Source organism: Galeopterus variegatus, unplaced genomic scaffold, assembly GCF_000696425.1.
Source record: "Galeopterus variegatus unplaced genomic scaffold, G_variegatus-3.0.2 Scaffold368, whole genome shotgun sequence".
NCBI lineage: Eukaryota > Metazoa > Chordata > Mammalia > Dermoptera > Cynocephalidae > Galeopterus > Galeopterus variegatus.
The window spans coordinates 154952-173019 of NW_007726479.1; the positions used below are offsets into that span (position 1 = coordinate 154952).

At 34.2% G+C, this 18068-nt stretch overlaps 1 protein-coding gene across 1 annotated transcript in view; it reads left to right on the top strand.

The window, feature by feature from the left end:
* RGS21 (regulator of G-protein signaling 21) overlaps positions 1–17659 on the top strand; it is a 30464-nt gene extending 12805 nt beyond the window's left edge. Inside the window, exons 4-5 of the mRNA XM_008568038.1 lie at positions 9403–9611; positions 17614–17659. Of these exons, the coding sequence (XP_008566260.1) occupies positions 9403–9606 (204 nt within the window). The 3' untranslated portion in view covers positions 9607–9611; positions 17614–17659. The remainder of the gene's footprint in view (positions 1–9402; positions 9612–17613) is intronic.
* Positions 17660–18068: the final 409 nt, after the last annotated feature.

Sequence of the window (18068 nt, forward strand, 5' to 3'; positions counted from 1 at the left end):
AAAGATAAAAGACAAAAAAAAAATATATATATATATATATAGCACAAAATGTTTAATCCTTAAATTTATTTATTAAATGTGAGGACACCGTAACTCATCAAACAAGAGAAACTATAGTCATAAGGAAAATATCTTAATGGGTCTATGCAGGACACTTTTAAATATTTGTGTCTGGCTTCCCACTTTTATTTTTAATGCAGTACAATGTTACTGATTGATTTATATTTCATTTCACATCAGTAGTTGCTTATTCTGTGCCTACTATTAACCTCCTTATAAGATAAAATCCCTCCGTGGAAGAGAAGCTCAATCTAGGCAGGAAGACAGATACTAAACACATGAATATAGCACAATGTGCTGTTGCACTGCACAGCTCTCAGTAAGAAAATGTAGGAAAATAAAATAAGGAGAAACTACGGTTTGGTCTGAAAGAATATTTAATCTAGTTGAGTTAAAAAATGAAATGTATAGAACTTAGAAAAATGTCAAAGCAACAAATGATTAAATGCAAAAAAAATTGTGTTATACTTAGAAGGATATAATGATTAAAGAGTAGTGAGACAGCGTATTGAGATAAGGTCTTTATTTTAGATGGGTTAGTTTCAAATTGAGTCTTGAGGGATGAAATAGATACCTGAATTGTTGGTAGAGAGAAGCCCACGAAAATAGGCATCTAGAAGCATTTCCTGCTATTACTATAATGCCCACTCATATTCACCATTTTATGTTCATATTTTGTCTTTGCATTATTAAGTGCCACTTCCCCAACGTGTTGATGTTATTTTGAGCCTTATTCCTGCCCCACAAGTTACTGCTAGCCAATAGTGCCTACCCCCCACCCCCCCCAACTACAGAACAATCTCTAGATAGGAATCTGCTTATTTGTTAATTTCCTAAGTTTTTGTTTATAAATCAGTAGCTGAGGGTCTACTGTCTGCTGAGCACTATGCCAGCACAGCGAAGAAAAAAGGCATCATGGTACCTAAATAGATAAAGCTAACTATCTTGGTGGGAAGACTCCAGTTAAAAAATAATAATAATTACAATAAACTTTCACAAGTGTCGTGATAGGGAAATACAAGGCGAGGTGGTAGCATGCAACAGGAAAATCCAAGTCTAGGGGATCAGGGAATGTATCTCAAAAGAAATAATTAGTAAATTTGGACCATACATTTGAGCACAGAGGGAAATAAGACAAGATGGGAAGAGGGAAGGATAGAAGAGACAAGGAGAAGAAACCCAGTACTGTCTGTCTTAGAGTGTGAACTGAGGGAACTGCACCTTCCAGGCCTCAGTGATTTCTACATTGTTATTTATTTTATCTTAAAATAAAGGGATCCCTAAAAAAGAAAAAAAAAGACCGAGGCCAGGAGAGAGACAGGAGAGAGAGAGGGGAGAAACAGAGCAAAAGAAACTATCATACCTGCGCAGAGCTTCTGCATGGACTATCTCATTTGCTCACCACGCTCACTACCTTGGGGAGGTATTACAATCACCCGTGTTTCACAGGTGAAAGATGAACTGAGCCTTAGAGCCAAAACGAGGAGCCCTGCAGTCAGGATCTACCGAAAAGGAGGTCTTCAGCCCATGCGTTTGGGTTTCCAATTCCTCCCCCTAGATCTACTGCTTATTTTAAGTGTTTATGACATAGCCTGGGAACCTTGATGTTTATGCTAAAGGCAGAAGCATAAAATTTTCTAGTCACATAGAATCTATCTTCCTTTCTATCAAAAGCTTTATTTCTTTTCTCAAATTCTCCCTAATTTGTACAACTTCAAAGACCACGTAGCCCTGATTCAACTATGGCATTAGGAGGCAAAAAGTGTCGGGAGTATTTCTTCTAATAATCCGCAGTATCGTTTTGTCCTTCACAGCATGATTTCTGCATTTCAACTCAAACACCAAACGCTCAGGTGTTCTTTAAACTTCCCCATGTCCCTGTGCCATTTAAATTAACCTTGGATTGGCATGTTGGGGTTAATGAAGGAAACCAGTCAATCTTACTCCCTTTCAGCTGCTCCAGCATAGCCTTAGCTTTCGTGCATCTATTTTTAGTGATCTGTATACGTTATGATTTCATATGTGTCATCTCCTTTATCACCACAGAAACTGTAGAGGCATCTGGTTTCTATGCAATTTTGTCTTTGCTTTGACTACTTGTCTAATTAATCAAGATGGTTTCAAATTCTATTTTCTTTTTCATTTCTCTTACCCAATTTAAAGTGTTAATCCTGCCTCCCAAATTGTGTCATCTATTTCTGTCTCCAAAGCCAATGACAACAAAATGATACAGTCTTGCACAGGGATAGATTCCTTCTAGAAGTTACAAACTTTGCTATTCTCAACTCTTAATAGCCACCTTTGAGAATACATTTCAGGATATTCATTTGCCTTTAATGATGCCAGAAATGAAGTAATACTTGAGGTGTTACTGGTGATTAAATAGAATTATGTGACCCAAAACATGATTATAGATGGCTTTAATTTGAATAGTAATTTCTAAGCTCTGCTGTGAATGAGGTCTAAAATGCTGCCTGCTCCGTTTTTGTAAGGCGTTTTAGTTATGCATGCACACGCTCTTTGCATAATGACAGTCTCTTGCTACACTATACATTCTAAATGAGGAAAGGCTATCTAATTTGAATGTGAGAGCACAATTGAAAACTTTTCATTCAAATTATGTAAAAATATATAAAGCACAATTTAGGGTCACAGGAGAGCCAACAGGTACACTTTAAAATGTATTTTTCCTGCTAAAGTAATTTGTTAAAAGCCCAAAGAATTTAAAACTGCCGGTGTAGAAAAAAAAGGAATTTGGCTTGTATAACTTTCATTTAACAAAATCAAATGAGTATTAAAATATCCTGGATCTTTATAATAAAATTGTTTTTAAACAACCACCACAAACATCATTCAGAAAGCAGTCATTTTAATGCCATAGATTGTTGCCAGTGTCAGCTGTGTCAAAGCCTTTTCAAAATGGACAGGATTTAAAAGACTAAACGGTTACGATAACATCTCAACTGTCATTTCATAAGAATCACAATCCTGTGTCTTGTTTTCTGAGGTTGGCAATGTAGTGGTCTCAGATATCTAAGATAATTCATGACTTTTCAAAAAATACACCAATTAAAATATGTTTCTCAAAGTCCTTGAAACTAAAGAGAATCCATTAAACAAAATACAAGTAAGTATCCATTATCAGTAAATAATACAGATATAATGCAATTTATTTCATTAATTTATATAATGTTCTGTCCATGCTCTGGACCTCATTGTTTGAGATGCTCAGCAAAATCCAAGTTTCTCTGTAGCTCCCAAGCAGTTCAGAAGTGCCTCAGACCATGCAGCTGGAGAGTCTGCCTTTGTAGGGGGTCACCTCCTGATAGTTTCCTCCCTTCCGTGTACTTCAAACTCACTACCTCATCTGTCTTACTTTTTGAGATAGAAATTTATCCCAATATCTTCTGGTAAAACCCAACCAAAAAAACACATTTGAAATAAGGTACAATTCACAGACATGCCAGCAGGAGTGGTCTATATAAAGGAATATATATGTAAGATATGTATATATATATATACATTTTTTCTTTTTCACTTTTTTCCTGTTACTGAAGTTTCAGTGGAGTCGAAAAGAAAAGACAAGTCCCTCATGATAGCCTGTTCCCCATACAGCACGAGAACTGACTTCTAAGAAGCATTTATCAAATGTATCACTCTCTCTCGGTAGCAATATCTCCAGTTGGCTTCTAGAACTGGATTCCCTCCTTCCTCGCTGACTGCTGTTTAACAATTTTGCCTGCTGTTCCTACTCACAGCCTAACGTGCACTATATTAAGGAAAGGTACCCCTCATTTATATTCTGCTTATACCCACTCTACCAGTGATTTCCTGTGGTCCCATGGCCTTAAAGAGAGCATCTCAAACTTAAAAAAATCAAATCTGAGCCCTAATTTTCTGCTCAAAACTTGCTTCTTCTCTAGTCCTCTTCATCTCAGTAAGTGGCAACTCTGTTCTTTCATTGTTCTGGATAAATAATTGGTAGCCATCCCTGGATTCTTCTCTTTTTCTTATACCCCATACCTCATCCATCAGTACTTTCTATCATCTTATTCTCCAGAATATTTCTAAAATCAACCATTCTCAGAGATTTTCACCTTCACTCCAGCTCACAACTCTTCAGCCACAGGTTCCATCCGTTCTACTTCCTGAATATCTTTGAAATCTATGCTCTTCCCTGCAGTCCCTGTGACATATCCCAGCCTAATCCACAATCAATTGTCCACTTGACCGTCTGGTATGGTTTTCTAATTTTTCTTCCCTTTATCCACGCCTAGCTATTACACCACATGGAAGCCAGTGACATATTTTGTTTTGTTTTGTTTCAAATATGTGTTTACATTAGTCCCTTAAAGTGTTTCTCATTGCTCTCAGGATAAGTAAAAACATGCCTTCGCCAACCCTGCAAGTCCTACATGATCTCGCACCTTCAGGCCTCTCCCGACTCTTCCTTTCTTGCCCTCAAAACCCACTGGGCTTCTTCCAGTTTACCCTCCCATATGCAAGTCCCTTCTTTAATATTTCATATTCATAACAATATCTCAAAGATCAGCTTAAAATCTCATTTCCCTCAGAAGGCTTTTCTTTCAGAAAGCATACTTTTTCTTTTGGATTGCTTTTTAAAAATCCATCGTCTTGATTGCCTTTTAATCATCTTTATATCTTCAGATCCCAGCACAGTTCCTAAGCACCTACTCAATAAGTACTCCAAATAAATAGATTCAAGGGATGTCTATTCATAAAATAATTTTTAGATATGTTAGCCTTGTTTTCTTGAAAAATGAGGGTAATATTATTCATCTTATAGTCATGTGTGTGAAATATTTAGCATAAAGTAGCCACATGAAGACTGAGCACATCAGTACTAATATTCAATTTAAAAAATTTATTATTTAGAGTTACAATAATCATGTTTAAATATCCTCATGATTATTTTAGATTTAATGTTCCTCAAAATATTTTGCCACAGGAGCAAAGACAGAGAATCACTAGGAAGAACACCTAGAAAGAAAAGACTTAGGACAGAACTTAGGGAATGCATATCTGCTTTGCTTATATTTTTGAGGGACATATGGAGAATAAGGGATTAGTAAAAGAAAAGGGGAAAAGATAGTAAATCAAAGGCAGGTTAATTCCATGTTATTGAATTCCTTGGTAGTGACAAATCTTCTTTCTCTGATAATTAGATTGAATACTGAACATTAACAGAAGCTTTTGTATCCAAATATATTTAAGCAAGAAATTGAATTTCTTAAGATTTTTAAATCAAAATTATATACAAGGACAAGAAAATTATAGTAACTTTTCTTCTGTGGTTAAGGAAGGCTTCTTGGAGGATATTAAATAGAAGCTAAATCGTAAAGAGGAGAAAAATATGTATAGGATACAATTATGGGGGTAGGAGAGATTTTAGGTGGTGAAACAGCATAAACAAAAGCCTTGGGTAAAAGATTCATTTTGGAAACAGAGAGTAGACCAGCTTTATGGGTACTGCCAGAGACAGGAAGGAGTTGCTTTTGAAACAGCACAGTGGGGCCTGCCCCGTGGCGCACTCGGGAGAGTGCGGCACTGGGAGTGCAGCAGCGCTCCCACCGCGGGTTCGGATCCTATATAGGGATGACCGGTGCAAGGGTTGCAATCCCCTTACCGGTCACAAAAAGGACGAAAAACAAACAAAAAGAAACAACACATTGAAGTCAGGGTGTGAGGAATCCCCAATGCCAGGTTAGAATGTTTAAATTATAGGTTATAAAAAATAAAGACTTTCAGCTGAACATTTACATGAAAAAAGTGATATTTTGGTGAAATTGATGTATAGTAATACTGTTTAGTGTTTAGAAGAAAAATATGTAAGAAGTATCAGACAAGTGGTAAATTCAACAATTTATAGGTTAGTTACAAAAGCCTAAACTGAAGAAATAAGAGTGAGAATGAAAAAGACCTTGTAAAATTACAAAATAAAGAGCAGAATTTTATATATGCATATATGTGAATAACACACACAATAAGATCAGAGAAAAAGGTGTCAGAGATGATTTCTCTGTTTCTTGCTTGAACTTGAAGAAAGATAATGGCATTTATACAAACACGTGGGTGTGATGTTTTGTCACTGACATTAAGCTGAATTGCCAAGACACATCTTCAGAAGATGCTGATTATCTCCTGGGAACAGCATATCTGCTCATCATTTAGCTATCAATATAATATAGCCGATGTTGGCAGTTCCTGGGTAGAAAAACAGGCAAATCAGAAAAATGAGAGGGATAAGTCAGAAGCACAAGCTTAGTATATTTCAATAATGATATTAATTATCATTACTATGTTGAAATGGAATGGTTCCCTTTAAAATTTCAATATGAATTTGAACAAATATAGAACCATTTCTTCACCTGATTCATGCAACATGTACTTACTGAGTCCTTACACTGTGCTAGGCATAGTGAGGTATTCACAAAATGTCAATACTGCTTAAGTAACACAGCATTTTTTAGAGGTCAGAAAGGAAAAAAAAAATACAAGTAAACCACATGGTAGATGTTATGTGAGTTTATTCTTGAGGAGAAAGAGACTTGTGAAAGACCTAGGTGAGAAGGAGTGAGTTTCAGTTAGACTAGGATGGTATGAGAAAATGTTCAGAAGTGAGAAAATACAAGAAATTTAAAAAAAAAAAAAAAAAAAGAAAATACAAGAAATTTGAATGGAATTATCTATCTTGGTGGGAATAGAGGGCCCATACAGAAAAGAAGAAATGTGTAAATTGGGACCACATTGTAAAGATCATAAATGCCCAAATTGGGGCTTTGGATTTTTTAAGTAGGAAATGGAGAATTACTGCAGGTATTCAGTTCTAATATTAATAATAGTAATAAAGCCAACACAGTGCAGCACGTATGCACTGTCCCTACTGTGAGTAGAAACCCCACTGATGAGTGCTGAAATAGGTTAAGTTGCTATACTACAATTAGAGGTGACATCAAGTAAACAAATCGCAGATTATACTGCTAAAGAATTAGTACTACAGTTAAATGAACACACGGGCAGCATGCATTCTCCTATTCCCACAACGCAAGACAGTTTGTGAAACAGACTTTAGTAGATGTTTAAAAACTACTGCAAGACCTTGCTAATATCACATTCATTGATTCCGACTATGAGGCAGGCACTATGCCAAGTTCATCACATAAGTTATCACACCACTTCCTTGCTTAAAACTCTTCAGTGCCTTCTATTAGAAAAATAAGAACTCCTTACCACAGCACATGACTCTACAAAATCCGGCCTGCATCTCTTCTTCCAGTCTCATCACGGATGTCCTTTCCCACACCCTACACTCCAGCCGTCCATGTGTAGTGGCTCTGCAGAGCCTAACAAATTATTTCTTGCATTGGGGACTATGCATTTGTTGTTGTTTTTGGCCACAAGTGTTTTTTTCCCCTGATTCTTAGAACACTGACTTCTTAGCCTTCAACTTTAAATATAAAATAATATATTTATTTAGTTATTGGTTGTCTTTCTCCAAATATAGACACATTTGGCACATAACAGACACTCAGATATATTTGTGGAATTAATAAATGTTTGGATCATCTCACACTAATTTTTGTATCATCTGAGTCGAGAACTATCAATAACTTAAAGACGAGGAAGCAGGAGCTCAGAAATATTAAGGTAATTCACCCGAGGCCACCAAGGTCTTAAGTATTAGAGGACAGATTTGAAAATGATCCCAAGGTCTTTCCACTCCCCTGCACCATCTTCCTGTGTAAAGGAGCGGCAATCAGTTCCAGGCGTTGAGGCACTTGATCTGGAACTCTGATAAAGGGCCTAAGAAGGCGATCAAAGGAACAAAAGTGCAGATATATTCCTGGATCAGTGAGTAGCTGAAGTCCTTAAAGAAAGAAAATATCTGTGAGCAGATAGTGGTCATTTGATTTTTTTCAAATCAATTTTTTTTTCCTTTTTTTCTTCTTTTTTGAATAATCATGTTAAAATAGTTTGATATTATTTATCTCATTTAATCCTTAAAACACTTTAAAATAGGTTCTATTACTATTCTCTTTACACCATGGAAATTGAATATGAACGGGAATTATAGAGCTTGCTTAACTAAAACAGAAACTGAGTAGCTGAGTAGGGATTTGGTTGCAGGTCTGTCTGCCTATTTTTCAACTGCAATTCAGTGTAGCATTAATTGTCATTTACAGTCTTTCTTTTACCAGCCCCTCAAAATTCTAGCATTTTTACAACCTCTCCCATTTTGCCAAGCTATGCTTTAATTCTGTTCAACAAATACTTACTGATTGCCCAGTAAGTGGTAGGTATTCTGCTAAGTGCTGGAAAATAGAAGGATGAATAAGACAGATACTACACCTGCCTGCAGTGAGCTTTTCGTTATAATATTTAAATCTTTTTTGTAATTCAGGAATATTTTTGTTTAGGTTAGATATATCTTCAACATAAAATTTTCTGCTTCTCAGAATATCCTGGGATACGTGCCAATTGAGCAGGTATTTCTACAAGAAGACTTGGGGCATTTTACATATTTGCAGGTGAATGGTGCGTTCCAGTATGATAGATCTCTATCAGACACTCCTGGTGACACCTGTCAGTGACAGTGATAGGAGACAAGGAGGTGTCTGTGGGAGGGTAGGGAGATCAGCGAAGAAGGGGCATTATTTGGTCCATTTTGTTAAACAGAAAGAAATACAAATTAGAAAAAAAAAAACAGTATTGTGAGAAAAAGCAGGAGAGGTATGAGGAATGGGACTGGGCTGGTGGAAGCCAATCTAGTAAATTCTAGTTGTAGTTCTACCTCTGGAAAGCACATTTCAGGAATCCAGGTCAAAGTACTAGGGGAAAAAAGGTGGGCAGGAAGAAAAATTTAAAATCATAAATTATGAAGTTTACTTTTTTACTTTGCCTTTTTTCTTTTTTTTTTTTTTTAAAAAGATGACCGGTAAGGGGATCTTAACCCTTGACGTGTTGTCAGCACCACGCTCTCCCAGTGAGCAAACCGGCCATCCCTATATGGGATCCGAACCTGTGGCCTTGGTGTTATCAGCACCGCCCTCTCCCGAGTGAGCCACGAGCCGGCCCCAGCCTTTTTTCTTTTTAAACCTCAAAATATGGCTTTACCTCTTTTCCCTCCCAAATTAGGAAAAATAATTAAACCAGGCATGTTCTCTGCTTTCCAGAAAACGAATGCATGACCTTTCTGCTGTTCTTCATCAGCTTAGCTTTATGTTTGAAAAAAATTCAAGTAATATGTGTATCAACCATCTGTATAAACCATGTATCCTCTGATCAAACTAATCTCATGATATGCAACCTTATTTTCCACAGATTAACATTGACTTCAGTACCAGGGACCTAATCTCAAAGAATATTGCAGAACCAACTCTCAAATGCTTTGATGAGGCTCAGAAATTAATCTACTGTCTCATGGCCAAGGATTCTTTTCCTCGATTTCTAAAGTCAGAGATTTATAAGAAACTGATAAATAACCACCAGGTTGAAAATCATAAGAAATGGCTCCCTTTCTTGTGAACAAGGTAAATGATAAACTAATCGCTATGCTTCAAGGCTAAAATGGTTTAAATATATGAATGCAATACACTTTTTTTTAGGGTTTAGAAAACATTTTTTTACTTCAGCAAAATACTTTTTTAATGTATCATGCTTGAATTTCTAAGTCAATTGTTTAGAATTTATTCATTTATCAGGTACTTAAAAATCTACTGGGAGAGAACAGGGAGCAGAGATATACCACACTCTTAAACCATAAGTTGATATTCTTATGACATTATAAATTGAAGGAACTATATATTTTCATGTTTCAGAATGGGAGACTGTTTAGCATTATATACATGATTTTAAATACCATTTGCATTATTTAAAACTTCACTTCTGTAAAAAGAGAAACTCTGAACCAAAACACAGCACTCCATTTAGAGTATTCAACTGTTTCTTTCAACTATTTCTAATAATATGGTGGTTATCTAAACTGCTATGCTCTCGAATTAATTAAAAAGAAAAATTTCAAGAATGTGTGCATATTTATATGTATGTCTGATAGCACTATGGACCAAAATATTTCAAAATATAGCATTTGATTCAATTCAATGGCATCACATAGGCTAATGCACAGAAATGGCCTTGAGGGTGGGGAATATGGATTTTCTTATATTAATAGGAATACAAATGAAAGAGAAGGAATAAGGATCATGGATAAGTTCTTATACAATGAACTGCATAGCAATGATAGTCCTGTTAAATAAAAAAATATTGCAACAATATCTACTCAATTGTGGAGTGAAGTATCTATTCACTCACTCAATACTAGAACTTGTTTATAAAACTCAAAGGCATTTATTTTGAGATGTTTCTAAAATTGTTTCTTTCTATATGTAAATATCCTGTGATAAGTATGAATAATCTCATGTCAATATAAGAAGCTCTAAAGATTCAACAGATCTTCCACGTTTCCATTTTATTTGCACAAATTTATCTGTTTTAGCTTTTCTATTTTGAGATTGTTTAAACATTAAAAATGGAAAAAAATAGTATGACTTATTTTATGTTTCCACAAACTGCTCATTTGATACACAAAATTTTGCCTTCCCTTCATCACGAAAAATAAACACGAATAAGCACATGCAAATGGAATATTCCCTGTACGTTTGCAAATTCTTTTAAGGAAGGTAAAATACAACCTGGTTATGAAGTATTCAGTGTGCCTTAAGGTGCACTTAGTGAAAAATAGCTATATACTTTTCAACATTTATTCTGGAGGTTCTAACCTTAACATAGTCTCTATTTAACTGGGAAATTTTTTAATTAGTCCCAGAAATAAAATAGACTTTTGAGGATAGAAAAAAGACCTTAGAAATGAAAATCACATCCCTCCTCTTAGACATGAAAAAAGCAAATCTCATCTATTTTCTAAGATCATGCTGCTGTAAGTGGCAGAGCTGGTAAGAGCAGTGCTTTTCCCATGGTGCCATACTAGCCCCTTATACTGACAGAAACAGTGTAGTCCCCTGCCCAGTTTAGAACTGTGCTGAGATTTGGGAATCTGAATTCCTACTAATCTTCACATACTCAGGCATGATTCCTTTCACTGGATATTTGAATTGTCTCTTTACAGTCAGTTTACAACTTTTATCTTGTTATCATACAGCAAGAAGTCATGTTCATTGGCTCTCAAGTTTTCTCTAATGATGTGAAGGAAGCCACAAGTCAAACCACCACCTAGAAGCAGTAGGTGCCTAAAAATACAGCAGGTGTTAAAATGATCTGCTGAAAAACAGATGTTAACTGACCTCTACTGGAATCCCAATCAAAGACCTCAATAGCAGTACCTTCCTCCTACCTCCTCAATTCACTCCCTATCTCAAGCGATAATTCTAGGTTTTCTGATTTAATAAGGCAGAAAAGAAAACAATTACAGGTTCCTGGCATACTTGGTAATGAGGATTTTCAGTAAAATATCAGAGGTACATCTTTCACACGTGGTTCTATTTATATCTTTCACTCTGTATGTTATTGTATTTCATCAGTTACCATTGATGAGTGATTTTACGGATGAAATTTTTAAATAAAAAAATTAACTTGCAGAAAATGAATAACAACATTAGCATTGCTGATAATGTATTTAAGTATTCAATGATTGCATGATGTCATTTCTTTTAAATGTTTTCATCAGCTTTAAGAAATGAAGTGCTTACATTAAAAACTAAACTAAGCAGTAAAACATTAGCAAAATTACAAGATGTTTGAGTAAAATGACCCTCAAGAAGAAGCGTTTTCTTAAACATAGTGTTTTCTAATTTCGGGCAGTTCCCATAGAATATATGTTAATGTAACTTATGTTTACCCTCCACCAGGTCAGACCTAAAGAAGTTAAATGATATATTTCTAAAAGATTCTTAGTTTCTTTAACAATCTATTGTGGAGCTACAATCCATGAATTTATCTAAAATGCTTTTGAATTTATTTATATTCCAAATATTAATAATTCCATCAATAATGATTTTTTTATGTTTATACAAACACAGTTTTTCAAATTAGCCTAGAAAGGATCTATTTCAGCTTCAAGATATAATCAACAGGGTTTTTTTCCTAATATTATATTGTAAAAATCTAATACCTTTAGGGCATTACAAACATGATCTAGTCTCAAACTTTATCTTGGTGAACTTGTTTTTGTTTTGATGGTTCTTTTAGTCTGTATTTATAATTCATTCCACCTACTGTCATTGTTTTAGTTACTTTTGATGACAGTTTTTCTAATCCTGTGTGGTGCAGCAATTATGTGTATCCATGGTATTCTTGATGAGAGTACATGTTGATATATAGTAGCAGAGAAAGGTATATTCTGTTTCCTTTCCAACATCCTTTCTAATGAAGCTTAGTATCAGCTTGGTCTTTGAAACCATGGTAGCATTCAGGGCCATAACTTTAAGGAATAGTAGAGATTTCCTTCCTGGAATTTCAAAAAAAGTTCAAGTCCTGGACATGAAATTTAGATTGAACTTTTCTTCCTTTTGTCTGTATGGAAGCTAATCAGCCAATACTCTCAAACACATAGGCAGTATTCTAACATAAGCAATCAATATGAACCTTTATTGGAAAACTAAAGAGATTTATTTTAAAGAAGAAAGTTTTCTTTAAAAACTAAGACAGACAATTTGGTCTCAGTATGACTACTCTTCACACATTTATTTCCTATGCAAAAATTCTGTCTCTAGCCTTCACCCACACAATTCCAATATAACAGTTTCACCCCAATTATATCTAATGTGGGCCTGATTTGATTCCCAACCACACAATCATGTAATTTATTTCATGGTGATGCCAATTAATTTAAAGTGAACTCTTTTCATAACTATGTAAAATAGGTGGGATGTTGTCACAGTCATAATCAATTATTATATGAAAAAAGAGTCACACAGTGGGAAAAAAAACATTTTTTTAAAAGCCTTTTTATTTTTTAGGAAACCACATCATTTTTTCTCCTTATTTTTATTTTTTATTTTTTATTTTTTTTTTTTTTGCTTAAGATGCAAAAACAGAACCGGATGTCTGGGGGAAAAAACATATATATGTATATATATATATTTCTGAGAAATGTAAATTGTCTCATTCAGTTGCCAATTTTTCTTAGGTGACGATTGTTTAACTATTCTTCCTTGTCTTACATAAAACATCATTTCATTTATTTCTATTCTCACAAATAAGAATTTCGAAGCAGTTAATTCTTTACGAATATGGTATGAGATTTTTTGCTCTAATGCTCTATTTCTTTTGTGCATTTAGAAAAATAAGTTATAATATTTGGATCATTAATGTCATGAATGATGATGGCTTAGAGATAAAATATAATATATAACTGGATCTTTTTAAAAACTGATAAGAAAAAAGTTAAATGTTTTATGATTGAGATATATTAAATATTTTTGCATTCATTTCTTATAGATTTTAATCAAAACATCTTATTTTTATAGCATCAGCTTAGGCCTTTAAAAAATGAATATTTTTATGCATTGTGCCTTTGAATTATTGTTTTTATTCTGCTTACCAAATATGTCATGTGTATCCCAAAAACATAATTATGAATTTGAGCTCATAATACTATTTTTCTTACTTCTTAAATGAAAAAGACAGAGAAAATGCCTATTATTGGGTAGGAAAAGTCATTTTAAAATTAGTTATTCAAAGCAGTGTTTGTTTAATATCTGATTATGATCTTTCATGGTAATGTATGATAACCCACTGTTAAAAACCAAGAGCACTTATTTAAGGGAGATTTAAATTGTTGAATTTATAATTGACCTACTAAAATTTACTTTTCAAATATTGTTTCTTGTCCTATAGATTCATTTGCAGATTTTCTTTTTGCTAGAAGTCTTTAAAAAGAGCAAATAAATCCTAACACTAGAAGGTTAACGATTGATTGGAAATTTCAACCCATGAGCCATAACTGTGTTTTAAGCTAGATAAAAGCCATTTCCCCAAATGCAGTTTTACATTAAGTAGTAGAAGCCAGTAGAGAGTAAACGGTATCATTACACAGTGGCTTTAAGTAAATTTAGAATTTTGTTGGAAAATCTAAAGTTACATATAAATATGTAACCTTATATATATCCCTGGCATAGACCCATTTAATGAACTCTGTTCCTGTTTAAGTTTGTGTTTTTTGAAAGTGTTAATGACTTATCTCAATTGGCTATTTTTAAGTCTATGTAAATTGTGTTTCATAATACCTTCATTTCAAATAACAGTAAAGCCTCAGGAAGACATAAAATGAAAGCATTGTTAAATGAGATCTGTTTTCTAGATTGATAACTTTGAAAAAGGAGGCAAAATGTAAGCAAAATGTATTTATGTTCTTATTCCATGATGAATTAAAATGCAATTATTTGCCCTGAAACATGAATGAATAATTCTTAAGCAATGTTGAAAGACTATAACTTTATATTCATAACTGCTTAATAATCATTGTCTGGCTCATTGAATTAACACTTTTGAAATAAGCAATGTGGAAAGCACAGAAGATTTTAAAGAGTCTTCAAAATATAAACTGAAAAAATAGAAGCATTTGTACAGCAATGCAATAGTTCAAAGTATTTTCACAGAAAAAAGGTAATTTAATCTTCACAGGAAATATACATCTAAAATAACGGCATCATAAATGATAATTGCAGGATAATGTACATGCATATAAACGTTGATAATTCATATTACTGTATATCAATATATAATTATAAAGACATGGGGTCAGCTGAGACTTAGAAAAGAGAAATTGTGAATAAGTGGGTGAAAATTGCAGTGACCATTTACCGGAGAAGAGAGGAGAAAGCATGAGCAAAGTTTTCAAAAGCACATGAAAGGTGTAGTTGCCTATATTCTTAACTCGGCTAAGGAGAAGAGTTTAGCTATTTAGAGCCAAAGGTACACCTGCTCCCCCATGCCTTCAGAGTGCTTCAAAAAGTGCAGTCTGGATGCTTGGGATGATGGGTCACAGGAGAGAAGAGTCGCCCTGGGAATGGGCATTTAGCTGGGGTCAACCCCAATTAGCAACGTTACTCAACTGTGGAGTAAAGTATCTATTCACTCATTCAGCACTCGAACATGTTTATAAAACTTAAACAATTTTTTTAAGTGCATTTATTCCGAGATGTTCCTAAAATAGTTTCTTTCTATATGCAAATGTCCTGTGATAAATATGAATAATCTCACGTCAATATGGGGAATTATAAAGATTAAGCAGATCTTCCCTGTTTTTATTTGTACAGATTTATCTGCACTGATATTTCTATTTTAAAATTTTTAAACAATAAAAAATGGAGGAAAAATAGCCTGACTGACTTTATGTTTTTACAAACTATTCGTTTAATAGACAAAATTTTTCTCTACATGAAGCACAGGTGTTTTCCAAATCAGTTCACAAGCAAAGGCCTGATCACAGCCCAAAATACCATATTTTGCTGCTGCTTCAACCAAACTTAATTGCATGGCAATTATCTAAGAACTTACCTTTGTTGAGTCTTTTCAGAGCATTCAATTTGGTCTTCATTGAATTAAATCTCTTCTTGTACTGATTTTATCTGTTTTTATATTATTTAATGAAATTATGCTATAACAATAATAATTAAAACTTGCACAAAGAAGCTTGAAGAAAAGAAAAACATGACTGTCTCTTGAGAAACCTTCAACCCTACTGGTGTGATCAGATGAGCACTAGCTACAAAGATTCACTATTGCACAGAATCATTATTTTTAGAAATAGAGAACACTGAGAGTATACTATGAACTATAAACTAATGTAAGCTATGAACTTTGGGTGATAATGACGTGTCAATGTAGGCTCATCAATTGTAACAAATGTACCGACTGGGGGAGGGGAGATGTTGATAATGGAGGAGACTATGCATGTGTGGGGGCAGAGAGTATATGGAAATCTTTGTATCTTCTTGACAATTTTGCTGTGAACCTAAAACTGCATTAAAAAATTAAAGTATTTTTAAAAAGTGGAGATAATGGAATAACCCAGAGAGCCCCTTAGTTGGAGTTCTGTTAAAAGAATATCTACACTTTTAAGATGAGCAAATAAATTCACACTTATTTGTCCAACACTATGTTGTATTAAAACCCTAAAAGAGCTGACAGCTAAATAAGAAAGAGGGAAGATACCCATGTCATGTCAAAGCTTAAATTTCTTTTTTTTTTTTTTCCTTTTTGTCTTTTTTTCATGTCCGGCAACGTATCGCAACCCTCAGTGTCGCGCCCATACCGGACCGGGACTGGCAACGGGATCGCAACCCTCGGTGTTGCTCCCACACCTCGCTCAGCCAGTGAGCGGGAACCGGTCCGTATGTGGGATCCGAACCCTCGGCGGGAGCGCCACCACACTCCCAAGCGGCGCACTGTAGCAGTGCGCCACCGGGCCGGCCCAAAGCTTAAATTTCTAAGACTTTAAAATATGAGTCAGATGCAAATATGAAATAAATACATCAACAAAATTAATTTAATTATTAATGAGGGAACCAGAAGGATAGTAAAGCTGTTTCAAAAGAGAATGATAGACTAAAGTATTTACAGCCAATTTAAAAGATGCTAAAATGTGATTACAAAGCAATATATGAAACTGGTTAATATCTTAGGGAGTAATGCAACTATAACGTTTAAGGTTATCTTTTTGACCACACAGAAATCTATTGCCTCTCCAATGGACAAAAACTCATTTGCAATTTATCAGTCTATGAGTACAAGTTATCATCAACCTCTATTGAGTCTGAATCTTGATCAGGGGTACATAGTAAATCAAATAATGGTTTATTCCCCTACAGCAGGGGTTGGCAAATGTTTTCTGTAGACGCAGGTTGTAAATATTTTAGTATTTATGGGCTACACTAAGTTTCTTTTTCTTTTTCACAACTCTTTAAAAATATAAAATCCATTCTTAGCTCAAGGACTGAACAAACAAAGGCCTGGGGCTGGATATCACCTTTGGGTCAAAATTTGCCAAACCCCCTGCCCCAGACATGAAAATAATCCTTGAATGATATGTGGCATAATGTTCTATCGTGACACTGAAAGAATTTGCAGTATTTCCTTGACTTATTTCCAAGTTTTGGATAATTTGTTAACCATACAAATAAAGAAGCAGAGACAAAAAAAAGTTAACTAGCTGAAAGCAAAATGCATAGCTGAGACTTGAGTTTGTCTTGAAATGGCTTGCATTCTCATTTGTCTTTTTTTTCTTTTTTTTTGGAGCAAAAAGTATGGCGAAATTTGATCATGTATGTGTCCATAGACAGGCACACACACATGCACGAACAAACACTGTTTTGATAAACTTTTTCTTACTTTTAAGAAAATTTATTCTTAAATTTTCTTATTCTTATTCTTATTTTATTTATTTTATTTTCTTATTTTCTTATTTTTAAAAGAATTTATTTTACTCACTTATTTATTTTATATTATGATACACAAGATGTTTAATAAGAAATTCAATTGATATTTTTTTTTCCATATTGCTATATTGGGTAGTTGCAATCAAAGGCTATTCCTGCAAAGAAGTCAATGCCAATTGAAGAGTAAAAAGCTGGAAGAAAAGAGGGAAGAAACAGGGAATGAAGAATGAAAGAAAATGAAGAAAGTAAAGGAAGTATGGAAACAGTGGTAGAAACATGAACCAAAGGTGAACCAAGAGAGAAAAAAAGCACAGTGCACAATAAAGCATATTGATTCTTGAGAGTAAGTTTTCATTTCCACACAATAAATGTTGCCAGTCCCTGATAAACCACCCAAGCTAATCAATGAAAGGTAGGGCATTAAAAAAAGGAAAGAAAAACTATGAAGTACACATAACTCATTAATCTCAAACATATTTCTCACTATCAACATTATAATTATTAGACACTGACTATTGTACATGCACATTAAAATCTACCAAATTTGTGTAATTAGGAACACTATTATAAGTGCTTAGCAAAAATTTTTAT